At 39.4% G+C, this 21,404-nt stretch overlaps 3 protein-coding genes and 1 long non-coding RNA gene across 4 annotated transcripts in view; 3 read left to right on the forward strand and 1 right to left on the reverse strand.

The window, feature by feature from the left end:
• Window positions 1-118: 118 nt before the first annotated feature.
• redic1 (regulator of DNA class I crossover intermediates 1) lies at window positions 119-1,811 on the forward strand (the record flags this gene model as incomplete). The annotated part of the gene is made up of 6 exons (XM_079551449.1): window positions 119-180; window positions 258-402; window positions 582-696; window positions 1,380-1,410; window positions 1,500-1,613; window positions 1,701-1,811. The coding sequence occupies exons 2-6, from the start codon at window positions 279-281 to the stop codon at window positions 1,809-1,811; spliced, it is 495 nt and encodes a 164-aa protein (XP_079407575.1). The 5' UTR covers window positions 119-180; window positions 258-278.
• Window positions 1,812-1,930: 119 nt separating this feature from the next.
• Window positions 1,931-2,758, forward strand: LOC306959362 (uncharacterized protein; the record flags this gene model as incomplete). Its single annotated transcript, XM_079551450.1, has 5 exons — window positions 1,931-2,050; window positions 2,130-2,278; window positions 2,436-2,499; window positions 2,568-2,653; window positions 2,727-2,758. The coding sequence occupies exons 1-5, from the start codon at window positions 1,956-1,958 to the stop codon at window positions 2,756-2,758; spliced, it is 426 nt and encodes a 141-aa protein (XP_079407576.1). The 5' UTR covers window positions 1,931-1,955.
• Window positions 2,759-2,820: 62 nt separating this feature from the next.
• Window positions 2,821-4,551, forward strand: LOC306959508. Its single transcript, XR_013792623.1, has 3 exons — window positions 2,821-2,902; window positions 3,572-4,076; window positions 4,352-4,551. It is a non-coding gene; the product is annotated as an uncharacterized lncRNA (long non-coding RNA).
• Window positions 4,552-9,342: 4,791 nt separating this feature from the next.
• slc2a13a (solute carrier family 2 member 13a) overlaps window positions 9,343-21,404 on the reverse strand; it is a 71,265-nt gene continuing 59,203 nt past the window's right edge. The window contains exons 5-10 of the mRNA XM_079551542.1: window positions 18,610-18,773; window positions 16,894-17,014; window positions 13,291-13,416; window positions 12,918-13,036; window positions 12,271-12,423; window positions 9,343-10,199 (exon numbers count right to left, since the gene is read on the reverse strand). Coding sequence (XP_079407668.1) covers window positions 9,973-10,199; window positions 12,271-12,423; window positions 12,918-13,036; window positions 13,291-13,416; window positions 16,894-17,014; window positions 18,610-18,773 — 910 coding nt within the window. The 3' untranslated portion in view covers window positions 9,343-9,972. The remainder of the gene's footprint in view (window positions 10,200-12,270; window positions 12,424-12,917; window positions 13,037-13,290; window positions 13,417-16,893; window positions 17,015-18,609; window positions 18,774-21,404) is intronic.

Here is a 21,404-nt window from a genome sequence, read left to right on the forward strand (position 1 = left end):
GCTGTGTTCTTTGCACTTTTAACATGAATTGGGTTGGTGGTTCAAGGTAAGTTTTGCTTGTTTTTATTTTATTTTATTGTTTTAAATACAGTTCACTATTTTGGATAGCCTAAATATGTTCGTTATTCTTGGCCTAACAGAAGACGAGTTTTAGTGAAAGATGACGCAAAAAGGCAGAGGGTAACGTCTGTCTAACTTGACCTCAAGCTAAATTATTTAAAATTGATTTGATTTTTCTTCCCATTCTTGATTCACAGGAATTTTTTGAGAAAAGCAAAATGCAGCAGAGGTTGGTGAACTTCGGCCTGCCTTCACCAATCCCAAAGGTGTCCACTATTGGCAACATGGACTTTCTCTCACTGTACATGGCCAATCAGATAGCTGTCAAAAAAGAAAAGAGAGGTGATGTGTTTTTCCTCAGACCGTGAAAAGTAATAGTCGAGGTTTTTCTTTCCCCACCTCACCAAAACTGTTCAAATACTGTCCAAAATATTGCCCAAAACACTTTTCTCTATATAGGACCACATTCATCTTTTGCTCAAATTTTAGCTGTGTTTTAAGCACGGGACCTCTCTTTTCAGATCCTCCCAAAGTGTCTGTTCTGAGCCAAGGAAGCAAAGCACTCACCAAACTGAGACAAAACCAGGCTCTGGTCCAGGCTCAGCGCTGTCTGACCGGGAGTGTGCCTAGATATAGGTAGAACTTGCATTTACTGCATCATACATTGCCAGACAAATGTTTTACTATGCCCCAGTGTTAATTTTGACAACATATTTTTATTTAGTTTTAGTCTTTAGTCTTTAGTCGAGATTTAGTCGAAAAAAATCTTTTCAATTTTAGTCTAGTTATAGTCGACTAAAATTGCAAGTAAACTTAGTCGACTAAATTTAAGATGAATTTAGTCGACTTTGCATTGATAATATTCATTATAATCATATTTAATCTTGTTCCTCTGCTTCATGGAGCTGCTCCACATGAACAAAGCACAAACCTGTTCATTTGGCAGAGAATTTACATGATCTGAGGCTTTTTCAGACGGTCAATAGAAGTTTGGATGATTTTAGTCTCTCCCTTTCATTTTTATTTAGTCTTATTTTAGTCGACTAAAATATCTGGACATTTTAGTCATAGTTTTAGTCTCATGAAAAACTTTTAATTTTGTTTTAGTCCAATTTTAGTCGTCAAAAATATCACTTTGACTAAAATTAAGACTAAATATTTTAGTCGACGAAATTAACACTGCTATGCCCAAAGTGAATGAAAGTGTGTGGCTATGTTTTTTTTATTACCACCATGGCACCAACATGTGTGAATTGTTTATTCTTATATGATGAGTCCTTTGTAATTATGATTTGTTACTTTTCTCCTCTATATTTCAGTCTAACAAGAAAAAGAAAACATGTTTCCCAGGTATTTATGACATATGTACATTCTCTTCATTTAAATTTTTTATCTCTTTACACCTTTTTCCCCCCCCATTTTTTTTCATCTCTCTTTAGTTGTCCCCAGTGATAGAGTCAGCTTTCTCTGACAACAGCGCCTCAGATTATGCCCCATGTGCTCAAGATGCCCTCAGCTCGACCTTTACCTCACCAGCCTTCTCAGGACAAGGAGTTGGTCAGACACTCTCATTCATTCACTCACTCATTATTCTATCATTTATTTCTGATTGATAGATTGTCTTGTTTGTTGTTCTGCAGGAGAACGGGGCAGTGAACTCCAGTCAGAGCCTGCTCCCCCCTGCACACAACCCTCGGGTAGCTTTGGGCTGGAGCATACTGTGGTATAAACTAACTCACACATGTACTTAAAAGCTCATGAAACCCCCATGTTCAGAGGGTAGCGAAATATCACCTAACACTTGTCTTCTTGGGCAGGAGATTACACCTGCATTGGCCATCAATGTTTGCATCCAGTGTTAAATATCTCCCCTCTCTGTCTCTCAGCCCAAAGACATGATGATCTCAAAGGTCTTGTCCGGAGTCGCAGATATGGCCCAACTGGAGACATCCTCAGCTTCTCCTATCCTGTTTGGAAGATCAAGTCCATTGTGAGACCGGCGTCAATAATAGACTTCGACAAACCGCTTTATGAGAGATTAAACTAAAGAAATGCTTTTTTTTTTACAGAGAGGTAGAGGGAATAGTAAATGTTAATGATGTGGCCAGTGCTTTCAGCCAGTCTGATAACGAGGTGCCAGTATCGGACTTCAGCCTGAACCAATCGAAGGAGCATTTACAAGAAAACATGTTGAGGAGTTTCCACAATGGAGAATTTTGTGAGCAAATAAGAATATGTTTAAAAAAAATATATAATACATTTACTGTAAGGCGTGACATTGGTGGTCGCTAAAATTGGACTAATGTCGGGTTTTCACTTGTCTGTGGTTGTTTTGTTTAGAAAAATGTAATAATTCAGTGTTTTTGCCCCCAAAGCTCTGGTGGAAGATGGTGTGAGGTCAACGATACTTTTCAAAAGGGACGCATCTGTAAAGCCACAGTAAGTTACATGCATTTACATACTATAACCTTTAAATATATGCAAAGGACTGGTTTGTGTATTTACAGGATGGTTGCAGAAACACAGAGCACTGAGGTAAGCGCTCTCTTTTATGGGTGTGTGTTCTCTAAGTGTCTTTATGCTGACTTTGTAAGTACTACAACACATGATGAGTATTGCAACGTAATTCTACATTATGTTAATTTTGTTGTGTATTTTTCCTGAAGCCCCCCTCATGTGCCGGCACAAGCTCAGGTAAGTTTTCTACTCATACAATTTGTCACTTCTGATGAACACTTCATCGAAGTTAATATGTTTCTCAGCATGTCCCGGAAATAGCAGCGCCCTTTTGGATGAAGGACAGTATTTCCCAAGATGCTTTGGTTCAGACTCAAGTGATGACGTAAGACACACAGTTAATCTCGTTTAGTGCCAGAGTATTTTTCAAAATCTTTTCACTCTGCGTTTATTTTTGCTTCTCCTTCCCCTTCATGGTAACACTTCATAATAATGGTACATGAATGGTACATGAATTAATGCATTATTTCATGACACATTCATGCATTGCTAAATCATGACTTCTCAGGAACAAACATGATTACATGTTGGTTCATGGATTAATTAAAAAAATACTTGCAAATTATGTCCCCCTCAACTAAAGTGGCGCATTACCCTGAACATTTTAACCTGTTAAAGGCCGCCTTAGTCCTGAAGAGGAAGCAATGATTTCTGAATTGTTCCTCAATTGGAATTTTTGTGTGGAAAAAACAATTTAAAAACGTTTTTTTATTCTTTGTGATCCTCATGATCATGATGAATTATTACGATTTTCATGTATATTCTTATTCAGAGTAGTTAGAAGTTTAATTCAGGGATGAAGTCATCCATGAACCAACATGCAATCATGTTTGTTCCTGAGAAGTCATGATTTAGTAATGCATGAATCATGAAATCATACATTAATTCATGCATAAGTTCATGAAAATCATGCATGAACTCATGTACCATTATTATAAAGTGTTACCAATATGGTATTTATATATATTTGTACCAACACTATTTTTCTTCTCAGGAGACTGAACGCATTTGTGATCGTGGAAAGACCTTCAGTACGGATCACACTGGTGCTGAGTCTATTCAGAGCTATTTTGGGACTTCTGGGCAAATACGCCCACCTCCGCCTTTTAAGCATCAACTAAACATCAGAGCAGACATTTCAAATTGCCTGAATGAACTTAATACAAAAAATAATCAACAAAGTGGCAATCAGTCAAATGCTCTCTCCCATAAAACTGTACCGCAAATCCGGTGCAAGTGCTGGACAAAATGTTACGAAACACATGAAATAGGAACTCAAACAGACAGTTCCAATGCAACTGAGAAGTGTGACTTTTCTCTCCAGTGTGATTTACAGCCAGAACCAGAACTGAAACCGATATTCCATCTGTACCGTCCACCTGTGGAAACTTCAGTGCAATATTTGTCCACAAGGGGGAACTCTGTCCATACTGATGGCAAGGAGGCAAATGTGCCGTTCACATCCAATCAAGACGGTCTCATGCGTGAAAATAACAGAGGTAGTTGATCATGCTGTTATATTCCTTGTTAGAAAGGCTTACAGTATAAGGTACAGTGTATTTGTGGGATATTCTTTCTCTACACATACATAGTACATACACATATATATATGTATATATGGAGAGAGGGAGAGATTGTTATATTGATGTTAATTACACTGAACATTAAACTAAATGCTGACATTTAATTCAAATTAGTTTTTCAAAAAGCTATCGAGATAATACATTTGTATCAGACGTCTGTTTATTTTATTAACGTCTTGTTTTCTTTATAGCTAAGCAAAGTGAAGAAAGGTGGTGTGAGGAAAGTGTCCCAGTGTTAAAAACTACAAGAGATGAAGAAAGAGATGTCAAGTCCGGAACCAACGCAAATGCAGTACCTTCAGAGGATGCGTCAATACTTCAGGATATTGCAGGCATCTTGCTCTTGCTAAAGCAGAAAATTGGGGCAATTTAAGTGTTAAAATAAGTTCTTGTGCATGTGAAATTTCCATCAAGCACATAGAAGTTGCATACTTTGTCTTTATTCTTAAGTTAATATATTTGTTAATTATTGTTGACAAAAAACCAATGCTTTCAGTAGTTAATTCTGCAATATTTTATTCCTTTCCTTGTTACATTGTCAAGATATTTACTCAATATAAAGTCTAGTAAAACATTTACAGCTTCAACAATATTTTTTATGTATGCTTTGACGACAATCAACTAAAACTGTAGAAACACATAGATTTGGGTCACATAGAAAACCACATAAAAGGACATTACTTTCCAAAGGTGTGCAGCCGGAAATAACCACATTGAATATTTGGTTAGGACGTCATTAAGTTCACAATCTGCAACACGACAGAATAGCTAGACCTGTTATACCTTTTTTTTTTTAAATACAAAACTACTCCAGTCAGGTTTTAATTTACAACGCAAGTACATTTCCATAAAAATAAAAATAAAATCCTTTACATTCAAACAATCACAAGCTCAAAATCAATGGGCAGGACGAGAACAGTTTCGTGTTCGAACATAATAATATACATAAATAGTTACGTAAATAGATATCCATCTCTGCATATAAAATTATCCAAGTGTTTGTTTTACTGTGCTGCGATTAATTCTGTTGTAGGCTTATGAACGCGTAACAGTTTGAGAAACAAGTTTAAATAAAGGAATGAGGGTTGAACAAAGAGGAGCTACAGTATGCATCACATCATTTTAACGCACAATGTGGAGTCTGGAACACCATGACATGGCAGTGGACTTGTTTAATTCCTTTGTATCATGATCCCACACCTAAAACAGTCAATTCGTGCCTGTTCACGGTCTGGGGGATCTTTTAGGTCCAGGGCAACACTGTTTATTTCTCTTTTACATTGCTTTAGAAACTAGGTCCCCCACTGTGTTTACTGTTAGTATAAGAACAGCTGCAGTGGAGTTATAGGCTATAGAACGATTTCCCCACTACCTACGTGAGGTTACATTAAAATAATATACACCAAGCACTGAAATACTCACTGACCATGGTATACTAGACAGACCAGTGGAGAATCTCCTCTTCTTATTGTTGATGCCATACTGAGATATGTTCTTACCTGAGCTTAGACGAGTTGATGTGTACCTGCCTGGTCTTTGTGTGTGCGCACAGTCATGCAAAAAGACCAAAAATGTGTTGTTAGCATTTAGCCTCCTCTCCTCTATGGAGCCAAATAAGGGGTGGAAGTGACCAAGCCCTTCCACGTTTTCCCTGTGTAAATACATGAGTAGTTACATGATCCAAGTATAGTTACACGAAATTAAACATGTCGATTTTCTAAGCGGATAAAAAGGGGGTACTATATTGTAAGGCCTGATAACACCTGAGGAGCACTTCGCCGTCCACGCAGTTATGTGAAGATATTAAAGGGGAAACGTGGAAGAGCTTGGTCGCTTCAAACTTCACCCCCGTTTGGCCCCATTCACTACTTGCACATAACCCATAATGCTTTGGGCCTTGGGGGGGTAGCTACGACCTGGAAGCCTTTGAGTGCGAGTGAAGCTATAGCCAAACAATGATGAAAAACAACTTCTGCTGTGCTCGTAATTGCTCCAACAATCAAAAACGTAATCCGGAACTACAAAGCGATGCACACGAGGTTAACGGGAGCTTTTTTTCCTGATCGACTTTTCAAAATCAATAGATAAAAAGGTACAGATTTTCTTAAGCTTTGGTTTAGTGGAATTGGATATTTTTGTTATGGTATTTGGAAGATTAATATTAGTCTCTTCGATGACAGCTCGCAATGCCATATTGTTTACAGCAGCGAACCACCCAAGGCGCAATGCGTTATGGTATTGCGCAAGTAGCGAATAGAGGAGAGGAGGCTAAACGCTAACAACATCTTCGGTCTTTTTGCGTGACTGAGTGCACACGTAAAGACCAGACGCATCAACTTGTCTAAACTCAGGTAAGAACATATCTCAGTACGGAAAAACGGTGGCCTGTTCCTTTAAGAAACTTGCAGAACTTGGGTTTTGCAACACAATGCATTCACTTATATCTGCTGTACATTTTTTGATGACTCTGCATTGTGTTAAAGAATAGGTCTTTTTATTTTCAAAAATACTACGGTCTCGATTGACAGTGTAAGTGACCGGTTTGCAAAAACAGAAAAAGTGCTGCGTAGTCTAAAAAGCATCTGCTACATAGAACCAATGTGTAAACAGGTTTTTACAAAATACCAGAAAACACAAAAAAAACAAACACCAAATTTATACAACTTGCTGAGCTCTTTGTACATAAGGCTATGGAAGAAGACACAAATGAAAACATATTTATAAATTGTGTCAAAATAAATAAATTAAATGGCACAGCACATTAACATAGGATTTACTCTAAAATGCCCAATACAGGCACCGTCACAAAACACAGGCACTATTATTCCTTGAAAGTGTTCCAAGTGTTTCATCAATGAGGGGTGGAAAAATGTAACCACGGTTGACAAACTCCCCAAAACAACTACAGCAATCAATCACAAATGGCCCATGTAATAAAAAGGGACACATGGTAGGCTTAGTTTGGCCTGAATGTAACTGAAATTACACCCACTATTTGTTTCCCTACTGCGGTAATAATGTTAGTTAGTAAACAACACAAATGAATCAATGCTGTGAGAAAAGTTCAACATGAGGTTTACAGTGGGTTTTGTTGACATGCATTTGAGCAAAGAGAGTAAAACATACTGAATGTGTGAAATAATGTTCAATTAACACATTTTTTTTTTCAATGTATAGTGAACCGCTCCCTTCGCATTTGTATGACTCTTACCAATCTGAAATCAATAAATAGGGGTTGTCTCTGCGATCAGGATTCCCACGTAAAAGAGGTTCAGAATCTCTGAGGGACTCCTGGTTAAGGAAATAAAAAATATCCCATGTACAGAGCATAAACCTGACCTGATAAAGTTTGGTTCATCTTTCTATACTCTACAATTGCACCATATACAAAATGCCTTAGTCTCTATACTCCCAACTAAATGGTTATATTTCACACATTCAGTATTTAGTCAACAGTCATTTCATCATCAATAAATAGATACTTTACTGTGCGCAATACATTGTGAGGAACATTTAGAAACAAGTTATTCACAAAGTAATAATGAACTAATTATGAATAAATGCTATTGTAAACAAGGTTATATACTGTCTGCCTTTTATCTTGTTAGATTAGTTTAACACATTGAGTGCCGCGCTGTTTTGGGTCTTTCGTTTGAAAGACGAGACTCTGAGCTCTCCGTAGGTGAAAACAGTTTAATTCTAGGTGCCTCGGTTCCTGAGAAATCTAAGCTAAACAGGGGGTAATTTTTCTTTTTTCTAGATTCGGAGATAATTAGTGTTTTATGGAACACTCTCCTTTCTGATTAACTCCTCTCCTCCTCTCTCCTCTCTGGACGGACACTGATGCTATGGGAAGAGGCAAATACCTAAATATATTTGTTTCAAGTAAATTTTCAAGGACAACACTGTTGACACATTTTGAAACACCGCGTGTTATCGATCGCTTTCGCTCATTATTGCGTGTGCATTTAAACAGCCTGGTTCTCGGATTGAAGAAGGATGTTTCTCAGCCGTCCTTGGACTGATTTTAACTATTCAAAAACTTGCTTTGTCAAACGTGCTTCAGAGGTCGAGAGAGAAGTGTCGGGTTTACAGCTGTTCACTATGCAACATCACGTCCCCTCAGACTAAAAAAAGAAAAGAGAAGAAACGCAATAATATAAATGAAATATCCAGATCGTGACTTTTTGATCGTCATTTATTTCACTTCTGTTCATCACAGAGCTACCAAAATCGCACATAAGGTGTATTAGAGTGTTTAGTTTTGTAATAATAATAATAATCTTAAAAAACAACACAAAAATGAGTTTTTATGTTTTTGGCACTCAATGTGTTAAATATGACCTAATCTTGAAAACCGCTGGTCCACTAAAAGGACATACAACTTAAAGTATGCACTAGGCTAAAGTACACTAAAGTTTTAGAACACCCCAATGTTTCCAGTTTTATTGAAAATTATGTTGTTTAATGCCTTTATGTATTCTGAAATGAAAGCATAGAACAAATAAACAATACATTTTAGAAAATCAATCAGGTATTAATTTAAGAGGTCCCCTTAATACCTGAACTGTTACTTATTTCAGCAGCCTAATTTTCCTACTTATTTACTAATGTTAAAACTTGATTTTTTTTTTATTGTTTATGAAAGAGAAATACATGCTCTAAATGTAAATGTATGTGGCATAAAGAGCCTATAATATACTGCAGGTTGTTTAGTAATATCATAAAGCTGTGTTGATACATAGGCTTAATGCAATGTTGGCTAAACGTGTACAACAGAAATCATAAACTTCAGGCGATATACATTTACTGCTGGGGCACATGTTTCTATTTTACAAAATATTAAACTTTTAATGTTAAATATATAAGCTGGAATATAATGATAATGACAAAAGGCTGATATAAGTGGATTTTGTGAAATAAAGAGCGCATGGAGCACGTTTTGACATAACAGTGGTCCGAGGGGCCGATGACGCAGATTGGCCCCAGGGCAGCTGTGGCTACAAACCATGAATCGAGTGAATGAATGATAAAATTGTAAAGCGACTTGGAACATCTGGTAAAGCACGACTACACAATACTAATGAATAATAATATTTATTCTAATAATTAGCTGGTACATCTACCAAAGGCAACTACTTTGATGAAGTTTAGAATATATAATAATACCATAATTGATTCGTTTTTGTTTGTTCTATGCTTAGTGTAGTATGAGTAAGTGAAATGAGGCATTAAACCCATAAGTTTCAAGAAAAACTGGGGTGTTCTAAAACAGTGGCTCTCAACTGGTTTGGCTTCGGACCCACAATCCCCCTGAGACGACAAGCCGCAACCCGAATACGACTCAGACTTATAAAATATAAAGTGAAATATTGTCTTTTCCTCAAAAATGGTTGTTAAATAAACATTAATTACGACAAAAAAGCTGAACTTATGAATAAAAACAATCCACAGACTCAAGTGGTGACTGTTTTTTTGGAAAGGCTCGCAAACTGTTCCGCGACCCACCAGTTGAGAACCACTGTCCTGAATGATAGTGTATATCATCAGTCTTTGCTTTCAAACATCTATTTATAATTAGATCTGTATTAGTTCTTGATTAACTTTTGTTTGTAAATGTTTTATAGGAATGTGTTATTGTTGCTAATTTTTCATTCAGAACAATTCACTCTCTCCATTCAAGTTAAGCTAAAAGCAAGACATTCATACTTGTGCAGCTAAAGTAACCTGTTTGGGATTCCTGAAATCAGCTGAATTGAACGTGAACTAAATAGTATAGTAGAAAGGCCCAGAAATACCCAACCAGCCTTCTCTACTCCACATCAGAGGCATCATTGTCGGACAGGTGGTAGTTTGACCCTTTGACCCGGATGTACTCCACTTGCCGTCCCTCGTCCGAATCCGAGACGCCGCAGGAACACAGCTGGTTCTCGAAAAGAGCCTCGATCTCCTCCAGACGACGCCCTTTGGTCTCAGGCAGGCAGCCGAAGATGAAGATTAGTCCCAGCAATGCCAGGCTGGAGTAGAGGAAAAAGGCTCCTGGCAAGAGGGACAAACAAAATGGTAACTTCAACAAAACAAAAAAATACAGCTGGTGTACTGCAGCACTTCGCTCAAAGATGAGTCCCAAATAACTGAACATACTGCTCATCAAATCATATTTTATCATCTCTAACAAACGATTGAGAGTGACGTTTCGGGCCTCATGCCCTTGCAGCGCGGACCCTTGCTTTAAATCAACGTTTGGAGGACTACCCGATGATACTAGTTAGCGAGCCTAGCACGAGCCTAGCACGAGCCTAGCACGAGCCTAGCACGAGCCTAGCACGAGCCTAGCACGAGCCTAGCACGAGCCTAGCACGAGCCTAGCACGAGCCTAGCACGAGCCTAGCACGAGCCTAGCACGAGCCTAGCACGAGCCTAGCACGAGCCTAGCACGAGCCTAGCAACACTAAACTCTTCAAATACAAGGACTGCATGAATAAAAATAAAAAAATATCTCTCCAGAAATCAACAACACTGGATAACTAGGAAATGCGGACCTATGTCAAAAATCTTGAAATATCCCTTCAAGGGTTCGATGACCAAGCCATACAATATTGCTTCAAGATTTGTTTTTTGCTTTGTCTAAATAAAACACTGAATAGAATAGATTCACACTTACTACCACACGACTATACGCAGTTTAAAAATGTTAAAACTAAGCATTTTCCTCCCCCTACATGTTCCAGCCATGTCCTAATGAGTAGGATGAGCCCAGACCTGTTCGCCACAACTGCCTCTAAAATCCTTCACTCAAAAAGTTGTTACTTCGGATCTGAAGTGCCGTCATGCTCGAGCTTGATAACCTGCAGTCATGCGTAAGACCTGAGGTGGCAGTAGTGAGTATAAAAATGACAAACTTGCATCTAGCCCAGGGGTGTCAAACTAATTTTGGGTCGCGGGCCGAAATTCAGCTCCCACGGCGGGTCGCGGGCCGCATATAATAGAGAAAATATTTCCAATAAATGAATAATAATAAACTGTGATTTAGTCAAAGCCCCAACTTGACTGTAGCTTCATTAATGACAACGGCTTACATTTGTATTGCACTTTACAAGCCTGTGTCACAAGTTCCTGAAAGTACAGTAGTCATTATTCATTCACTTGGTGATGGTAAGCTGTTATTGAAGCCACAGCCGCCCTGGGGCAGACTGTCCATTTACCACATGGCTATATAATGTGTTGTTCATATCCTGAGCTCTCATTATGTCAGTGGTGGGCACGTGTGGAACCTTTACCCTCATTTTTTTCTAAATGTAATGCCCCCTCGTGGCTGGAATGAGCATTCTGGTTATTCTTTAAAAAATCATAACTCTGCACAGGAGTGCACTTTTTTTTGACATACTCTGGAATTTATGCTCTACAGGGCAGGGGCCAGATTATCAACAGATAATCATCTCGCGGGCCGGATCAGGCCCGGGGGCCGTATGTTTGACACCCCTGATCTAGCCCCTTTAAATGTATTGTTGCTTCACCATTGAGCCACATGGCAATGCATTAATGCAGTTATGAAGTGATTTTTTCATATAGTGCAGCCACATTCATCATGATCATTAACCAGCAGTAGGCTGTATTGATTGATCGATGGCAAACATCATGAGGTTCCGGGGTGAGGAAAGACCTGCTGCTAAACCACAAGGAGGAGAGGAGACAGCAAAGAGTGACGCAGATTCAGCAGTTTCGGTCCGGGGTGATGAATAGGAGCTGACACCGTGAATGATGACGGGGACCCTCGCTGACAGACTTAACGTCATAGACTCATGTTCTTATAGAAGCCCAAAAATCACCGCTTCTCAAATTGTGTAAGTGCTTGATGAGTTGACTGTCAACACCGCTTGCCCAAGCTACCTGGGCCTTCCCACACTAACCTCCATCCTGACACAAACCAGACCCAACTCTTCAAGCTTCACAGATCAGATGATATATATTTGACATAGATGTATTTCTCCCCTGACACCAGTAGTGCATAAACGTTTCTTTACTATACTGATATTGATTAATGGTACTACCCAGCCCTGACCGTGAGCTTTTAGTGCACAACTGCCCGGACCCGGAGGCAAACTCGTACCATAGTAGGTGAGGTACTGGGCCAGGTGCAGGAAGGTGAGGGACACCAGGACGTTGAAGGTCCAGTTGACTCCGGCTGCACAGGCGTTTCCGGTGCTTCTCGCCCAAAGAGGGTAGATCTCTGAATTTATGGTCCATGGCATCGGCCCCATGCCTTGTCAAAAAGCATTGACCACAAAGTTAGCTTGCAAAGAAATGAGTGAGATATTTGAGTCAATGAATAGAAAAGGTTTGGAGGACTTTTTGTTTCTAAAGCCCTTTTTGCACAAGATAAAGAAAACAACTCATTAGCATTTCTGTAGCCTATGTCTATGATTTGTAAAGTAAACATTCCCTCAAATATATTGTTATTTGGTCAAATCAAGAATCCTGAGGGAAGTCTTGCCAATTTTGACAAGGGATTATAAAATAACTACAGTTTGTTGCTCAAGATTGGAAATTGCTTGTGTGTATGTATTGCTATCGCTAAGCTGTTGGACAAAATTACCATCAAGCTATACCAATAATGGTCTCAATAATTGCCCAGGTTTGCTTTAGAGACCAAATGATGCAGCATTATTTGCCGACTTTAATTTTCAGCTGCAGTTTTTGCATTGCACAGCTTTTTTGTGGTTGTTTTAGAGGGGATGAATTGAAGTAAAGTTTTACCAGGAGCAAAAGCGGCTAAGTAGAGCACCAGTCCTAACAAAACAAGCCATGAGTATGACGTGGGGCAGTAGTTGTAGGCCCAGTATGTGTGCTCCTTCATTTGACTGGCATTAGAGCATCTGAAAGACAAAAACGCAAAAAGCCTTTTACATTATTGACAAAAACTTGTAATCATTAAGAGCAAGATGGGAGCTAGTGAAATAATGAACGTGCAAACAAAGACTAGATGTTGATTTTGGAACTGGACTAAATTATGTCTAAACTTAGTGCAAACCATGTCTAAACTCGAAAAATCAACCACTCGGGCATCTACTACTCAATGGACACTTCCTTGTACATGGAGAACACCCTGCTGCCCCGCGCGGTGACTCACCTGCCCCAGGCGGCATGCTCAGTGGACGCCTTATTGACTGGAACACAGGAGGTGGTGAGCAACACAGAGCCATTATCACGATAACAGAATCCACAGCTGGGGTCCAACATGCACGGTTCACACAGCCTATAGTGAGAGGGAGAGTGTGTGAGAGAGAGGGAGAGAGGGAGCAGCAGTTATTGCCAGTAATTTCACTGTATATAATCAATCACACCATGGGGCCGCACTAAAATACAGAGATTTACTTTACAGCTGTTGCAATTGGCTCACTTACATTCAGCTTTATTGCTTTAGGGCCCACGATCCTTTATAGCAATCGTTGCAAGGATTTCTCTAGATTTTAAACAATGTCAGGTCTCCAAGCAGTGAGCTCCCTTTCTCCAGTTGTATACAGATACATGTTGCCAGGGTGCGATTTGTCAATAAAACAGAAGGGGGGATAGTTACTCAATCACTACTCTGCATCTTGCTCGCTGAGTGGAGCTCATGGCGTCTTGTCTTAACAGCTCTGGCGGGGATGGATCTGCCTTGTGACCAGGACGATCTATAGCAGAATTTTGCAAACAATCGTCGCATTGATTATGATTTATTTTTTTTAGGTATGCCTGTGTGTTTTTGGGCTGAATATAAGCGCAAACAGCCCAATTCAATGCGTAATGATGCTTACTCCGAGGCAGATATTTATATATAAGACGCATAGGCCTATGTTACGTGTTCCTCTGTATAGTTTTTGATTCCATTCAGCGAGGAGCAGCGAGGGAGACAGGAGATGAGAGACTTCAAATGGCCTGGGCCATCCCGGGAGCGTGTCACCTTTCAGGCATTTATTTAAAAAAAAAAACACACACAAAGTTCTGCAAAAATCCCGGCGCTGGTGATGAGACATGTGATCCATGAGTGTTTCTGACTCCCCGAGGGTCTGGGGAGTCAGTGTTTCTGGGTCTGGGGAGTCAGTGTTTCTGACTCCCCAGACCCTCGGCCTCTGTAGTCATCTGCAGAGTATAGACCCTGTGTGCATCAAAGCCCACTAAAGCAGAGCTCACCCACGTCTCATGTTATTGGCCAGCAGGTGCACGGACCTTGAACACACAACCAATTTTACAATTCTATCCCCCTCTACGTTTAATACAATAATATGGCAGGGGTAGGCATAGGGATAAAAGAAACAGAGACGGGGACAAGAAAACCAGAAGAAAATCCCCCCCATCCCCCCGGCAAATCGCACCCTGTATATTGCATTGGTTGACCAAGTGTTGTACACCAGACAGAAATGGCTTGAATCTAATTTCAATTCTATTTTATTTGAGTTATTTACCTTTTTTTTTTTGCCAATTCACTATTTCTTTGCCGTATGCTGTCCCTGACTCCACCCATCATCTATTTTAAGGCCCAATACAGATTTTTCTTCTAGTAAAGAAATTAGTTTAGCCCTTCTACAATATTAAGAGACACATTTCAGAATAAAATAATGTGCATCTACTTATATGACCGTGACACTGAAAGTTATGAAACAAACCTGTAAAGTAATTCCTGCGAAGAATTGGGACGTTAGAAATGTATGTGTTAGAAAAGTTTTGGACACAACTAACAATTTAATTTACTTGGTCCTTCTTTTATTGTTCGTTCACAAAGAATCATACTCTAAGTGAGATTATAGTATGAGCTTAACCAGACATGCTTTTATCAGATGTCTCCACAATTGAAGAACCCACAAACAATAAATAACTCTGCTCTTAGAAACCTGTATGAATATGGAAAGAGATGAAATGGTTGATCCGCTCTACGTGGATCACAGCGTCCATCAGTGAGAGAGGCTGTGCGGGCTCGTAATGGAGTGTAGAGTGAGTTTGATGAAGCCAGTCCAGCTTCTCTGTAAAAGCTTGTGCATTTGTGGCTCTTTCTCTGCGGCTGTAGTGGTGCCGCTCCATTTGTTCGGTGTATAGCAAGAAAAGCCGCGGTCGTAGTGCTGGTTTCTTCCTTATTTTCTTGTAAGTGAGTGTAAATGGGACAAGCAAGCATCAGGGTGTTCCGAGTGAGAGTGGCTTTGTTTCCACATGTGAGGTCAAAGAGGGGAGCTAGTGTTGTTTGTAAAAAGGTAAAAGTCAGGATGGAGCAAGGTTGCCAGAGCAGGCAGCTTCAGTGCGCAGTTGTTTCCACAGTTCACTCTGAACTACAGCCCTTTTAACCTTGACAAATATACTTGTATATATTCATGGCACAATCTAAAGTGTTTAAACTGATGTCTGATGCTTGTGAAATACAGTTACACCCTGACCCTGTGCTCGCACTTTTCGGAGTACCCCCAGTCACTGCTAATGTTGTTAAAGAGACTAGATGCAAGGTCATTGTTATACTCACTACTGCCACCTCAGGTCTTACACGTAACTGCAGCTTCTATATTAAGCTCGTGCATGACGGCACTTCGGGGAACACCTTTTTGAGTGACAGTGCAGGATTTTAGAGGCAGTTGTGGTGAACAGGTATGAGCTCATTCTACACATTAGGACATGGCTGGAACATGTAGGGGGGGGAAAATACTTAGTTTTAACATTTTTAAACTCTGTATAGTCCCTTTAGCAAGCATAAAACGGTTTATCAAATTTGTCTCCGTGCTATCTAAAAGACTGAATTGGAATAAAAAAAAAAACAACCTCCAACCTATATTAAGTTGCTACATGATGTAATGAAACATGTCCAATTAGAAAGAAATCTAATTTGAACTAAAAGGGAAGGTAGACGATTCTCATTTGAAATGGGATCCGTTTCTGAAGTACTTTGACAAATTCAAGCAAACAAATGTGTGAATGGACAAAATATCGGACAAAATATCGGATCGGCCTTCGCAATACTTTCAATACTTGTGTTTGGAGGCATTTTTTGTCACACACTCCGTTACTGTTTTCCAGAAACAGTTACACAGCACTTTGTTACATTTCATTACATAATGCACTTTTAAATCTTAACACTTCAGTAAATGTCAGATGGCGTTTGGTTTATAACTTTAGACACATGACTTTTTACACAATTTAAGGTCAACATGTTATTTATAATTACTGTATCGCAATACGCATCGGATCATGATACGTATCGGATTGTGACAAAAGTGGATCGTCCCAGCCTAGTAGATACAGCCTGAATTAATTAAGAAAATTACAACCAACCATCTGCATTTTGACACTGAAAAGATGAATTATACCATACGATTCAACCTGTCCTCCAAACCAGTTTTAACTATGGCCACTTTAGAATATTACTCCTTTTGTCATCACGTCTCTACTGTAAATATAAGCCCACTTAAAGGGAGTCATCTCAACATGTCTTGCTTACAAACTCAAAGTGGTCTATTCTAAGAGAAAGAAAAGGAGTAATTTTTCGTTTTAGTTTTGTTACAATGACAATGAAAATTGATAATTAAGTCCGTCTATTTGCAGTCATTCATTGGTTTTGTATTAATTTCAAGCCCCAATGACAAATTGTAGTCACACTTTTTGTTCACACAAAGCAGAGCTCTCAGGTGGAGCGAATACTCATTTTCATTAAAATGTGAGCAGAGTTTGCAAATGTTGTTCCTTGCACTTCGACGTAGGCCAGGCAGTTACTTACTGGTACTTGGAGCAGGAGGAGTTGGCCCTCACTGGGTCCAGTGAGTGAAAGGTGATCGGAGGACTGTGCTGCGCTGAAAGCAGGAATCCAACGGCCAGGAGACTAAGGCTTAAACAAGTTCCTGTTGGAAATTTTTAAGAAAACCTTTTTAAATGATCTCTCAGCTTTTTACTAATCTTTTTCTTTTTGTATGCAATGAAAAAAAAAAAGATTCCCTCGCCTTCAGGTTTTTCTTTTGGTGGCAACACAACTAATGATCTTAAATAAAATTGCAAATAGATAACACAAAGGTTTTAAAAATAATATTATATATAATAATATATATCAAGGATTGGTAGACAGTCAAGTCAATTCAACTCTACCTTAGGAATATAAATCTTCACAGTAATAAATATAGTAATTAGGGTTGCCAGATAAACAACAATCAAGGGAAAATTAAATTGTAATTGTTGCAATTATTGAATCACAGGTTACATAATGTAACACAATTTCCTTTGCAAACAACAAAAGGCCTTCTCTGTCGGCTCAGTCTTTAGTTTACACTTCAATCAACACTGAAATGCATACGATTTTGCACTAGTTTATCTGTTATATTTCAGTCTTCTCTAATGCTTTAATGCTTCATGAAAAGTGCACTGTCGTCTTGAATCAACTTAAACAGAACCCTCAACATCCCGGTGTCAAATAAAATGATAACAACAGACTTCATTTGACTTCTGTTGCCATTGGGGCAGTCAAAATTAAAGCTTTAACACACAAATAATTGAAGAAAAACAAACAAATCAAACGCGATTAATTAAATGAATCGAGATTAATTGCGTCATATATTTTAACCAAATACACTGTGTATCTGAGCACACACATTACCTGAAAGACAAAGAACTTGTATTAATTACACATTGTAAGCCAGGTGTCTCCAACCTTTTGACATGATAAGGCACTTTTATGTAACAAAAGCAACAGAGAGCTACTTATGCATCTATTAGAACAAATGACTTTAATGACTTTGTTGTCCCTATACTCTACTTTACGGTATTTACCTAAAAAATCTTCAGTACCAAAGAAAATGTATCTAGATGTGACATATCAAGCGTCTGTAGAAATAATGAAAACCTAGGGAGAGCTACTGTTTAGCAATTTATCACAATTTTAAAAAAAAAAGCGCAGCATGGCAACTAGCACAGCACTAGTTGCCATGCTGTGACATCACTCACATTCCTTCTTTTGTATAGATCATGTTCAGGCAGACTCTTTTCTTTTTATTAAGTGATGTCATAACATTGATACAGATACAGTGTACTAAACAAGCAGCAACCTCCCTCTCTCTTGATACAGCTGTATTTTTTGCCTTTTTCTGCGAACTGCATTTGTGCTGAAGAGGTACCAGGAGTACGGTTGTACAATGACAAACAAAGCACTTACTTACTACTCTTTCTCTTGGACAAACTGGCAATATTGTATACAGAGTCCCTGGGTCATTTTAGGAAAGTACAGGAAAGTGCAAAAAAGTGATCTATTGTCCAAACTTTACCATAGGACTATTGATCAGAAGTGAACCCAGATCGCGTCTAATCTCACGTTTATTCCTTCCAGTACAGAATTGTTTGACTTGAAAAAGCTCTTGGATGAGAGATGCAACATCTTCAACCTAAGCTTTTGTTTTCATAATTGTTGCTAATAATAGCCTGCTGTATTTTTCTGAAACATTTCTCTTACCAATGATACTGCCCAGCGTTAGCTTCCGGCGCCCGACCCTCTCCACCAGCCACACTCCGAGCAACGTGAACAGGAAGTTGGTGAGAGTGGCAAGTCCAGCGAGCCAGATGGCCAGTCGGTCGTCCCGCACTCCGGACATCTGTAGGATAGTGGCACTGTAGTACCTGTCAGGGATACAAGTCTTTTAGGGATTTTACAGATTCCTAAAACATCACATTACACAGGCAAAAACACATTTAGCGAAAGCAAAACTGACAAAGAAAAATATAATGAAAATGAAAAATCAATAAAAAACGTGGTGGTTCTCAAGCTTAGTTGTTTGGTAGTGACTTCAAGTATAACAATTGCTATTGTTTGAGACCCCCACACCAACACTGCATGTTCTTCATTCAATCTACACAGACAATAATGACTCAATGTAATCTGGAACCCCTGAAACTATCTTGTGAAACCTGTGGGGGTACCAACATCCAAGTTGAAAACTAATGTTCCAACCTACAAGAAGTAAGATGGGATCTTCTTGTGTCATAAATTGCAACTAATTCTCACTCATATCAAACATAAGAGGGCGGTATTCTTACATATTCACACCCTGTTTACAGTTACATGACATCTCACATAACAATGATGAGCCATAGACCATCAAGCACCTCTGTTCTACTTGAGCACTGCTACTTGTGAGGTGCAAGCGATGACCAGTCTCTTTCAACAGCTCTTCGCTCTGTGTCCCTTAATCACACATGTGATTTTGGCACCTCAACAGGGCAGATTATACCCAATTATTATCAACAAGCTCTCGACTGGAGGACAATGCACTTGCATAAAACCGCTTCAATATTATCAGCCAAAAGCCAAATTATTATCAGCGTTCAAACAAGGTGCACCAGTGCTTTCGCTGGTAGCCTGAGGGCGTTGAGTAAAGAAAAAAGACTTCGACTGAGGCACAAACGATCGCTGACGACAACGAGCGCTTCCTCTTCGCTCTCCTCTCTACCTGAACATCGTGCAACGCCCTCAGTGCAAGTGCATCGATGCAAGTGTATTCAGCACTTGCAGGACAAACTGCAAATTATTTCTCCCACTGTGAGTTAAAACACCTGAAAATATCGATGGGTACCGCTCTAGAGTTAGTATTAAAGAGCGCAGAGCAGCAGAAACATAATCAAAACACCAGCACGTGCACCCCATTGTTTTTTACCCATGAATTGTCCGTGAGAGTAAATACTACACTGACAGTAAAGACAAAGGGACAGAGGGTATTGTACATTGTACCACAACCCAATTACACAATGGAAATATTTTTTTTCACTCACACTTGGCTGTAAACACTGCTTAAGTGGCACTGGCCCACAGTTAGCCTGTTAGCTTCTTCTTTGTGACTCCATTAGTGTGTGTTGTGCCTCCGACCCGGAGGCAGGAAGTTGCAAGAGTGGTTTTCTGGACACCAGGGGGAGATGAAAGACCCCTCAATCAGCCCATTAACACTTGTATTATCCCCAGAGGGACTACGATAAGGATAGGGCTGGACGGTTTTGGAAAAAAATACATCTTGTTGGTTCATAACATTAGATACATCTTTTATTCAAACCTCAGCTCAAAGTCTCATTTAACACACAAAAGTCTTTCATTGTCTCATCCAAACTCCCAAACTAGGTACTATTTGTGCCAAAGAAATGGCTGTAAACCTGTCGATTATAAAGTCCTATGACGATTATTGAGATTGACCACAGTAAAGATTGCGATTTTGATTAATTTTCAATTTGCCCAGCCCCAGATAAGGATTTATTAAGGTAAACAAGTTACTTAGTTCTTCTTTAAAGGGACTAGATGCAAGTTGGCCATTTTATACTCACTACTGCCACCTCAGGTCATACGTGTAACTGCACCTTCTATATTAAAGAGGGGGTATTATGCTTTTTTCAGCCACATAGCACCAGTCTATAGCACACTACAATGATGACGAAACCTTCTGTTGGTCTGTCAATGCAGTAAATTAGAATAACTGCCTTGTATAAAATTGCTCTTTCAAAATGGCGGTAGCAAATGACTTGAAATAGGCCCCTGTCTCTTTAAGAACCTCTGACCCTTTCCGACACGCCCCCTCCACACGCTGTCTGTGGCATCACAACACTTTCTCCACAGTATTGAAGCTACGATCGGTGCATTTTAATTTTTATTGTTGGAAAGGAGCTACTGTTTATCACTTTGTGAACAATGGCCACACAGGATATTATTTGGAGACGAACCTTCCACACCGGACGCTCGGAAGGGGCTCTTGCCTGAAAAATAACTGCTGTTTGGAGGTTATCTCTTTGCATCTGCCATGCCCTATGGATCTCTAACTATACCCCCATGGACGACACCAGGATCTGCAGGAGCCCATACGATTCAAAAGACGGACATTATCTGTGCAGGTGGACAATGGTTTTTCGAGGTTACCCGTTAGCTTGTTATAATCGACTACAGCTCATTGTTGATGAAAAGTCTGCAATAAACCACAAATGTGTAAAGCCAGGCTCATTGTGTGATCATCGTAAAGGCTGCTTCAAGTAGTTGCTGCTTTATTGACGTTATGTGTGCATAATATGCTGCCTGTTTTCAATGAATGTTGTGAAGGTGAAGGTTGTTAGCTTGTCGCGGCTAATAGTGCCGTAGCTCCGGGAGAAAACCACTCGGCTACGACTCACTGAAGATGAAATGTGAGCAATAAACTTCCAAATCAACAAGTCTGGCTCCGTGTGTGATCATTGTTAAACGGTTCTTTATGTGTGTGGTGGTTTTGGATGGACTTTATT

This window comes from Gobius niger, assembly GCF_951799975.1.
Source record: "Gobius niger genome assembly, chromosome: 2".
Lineage (NCBI taxonomy): Eukaryota > Metazoa > Chordata > Actinopteri > Gobiiformes > Gobiidae > Gobius > Gobius niger.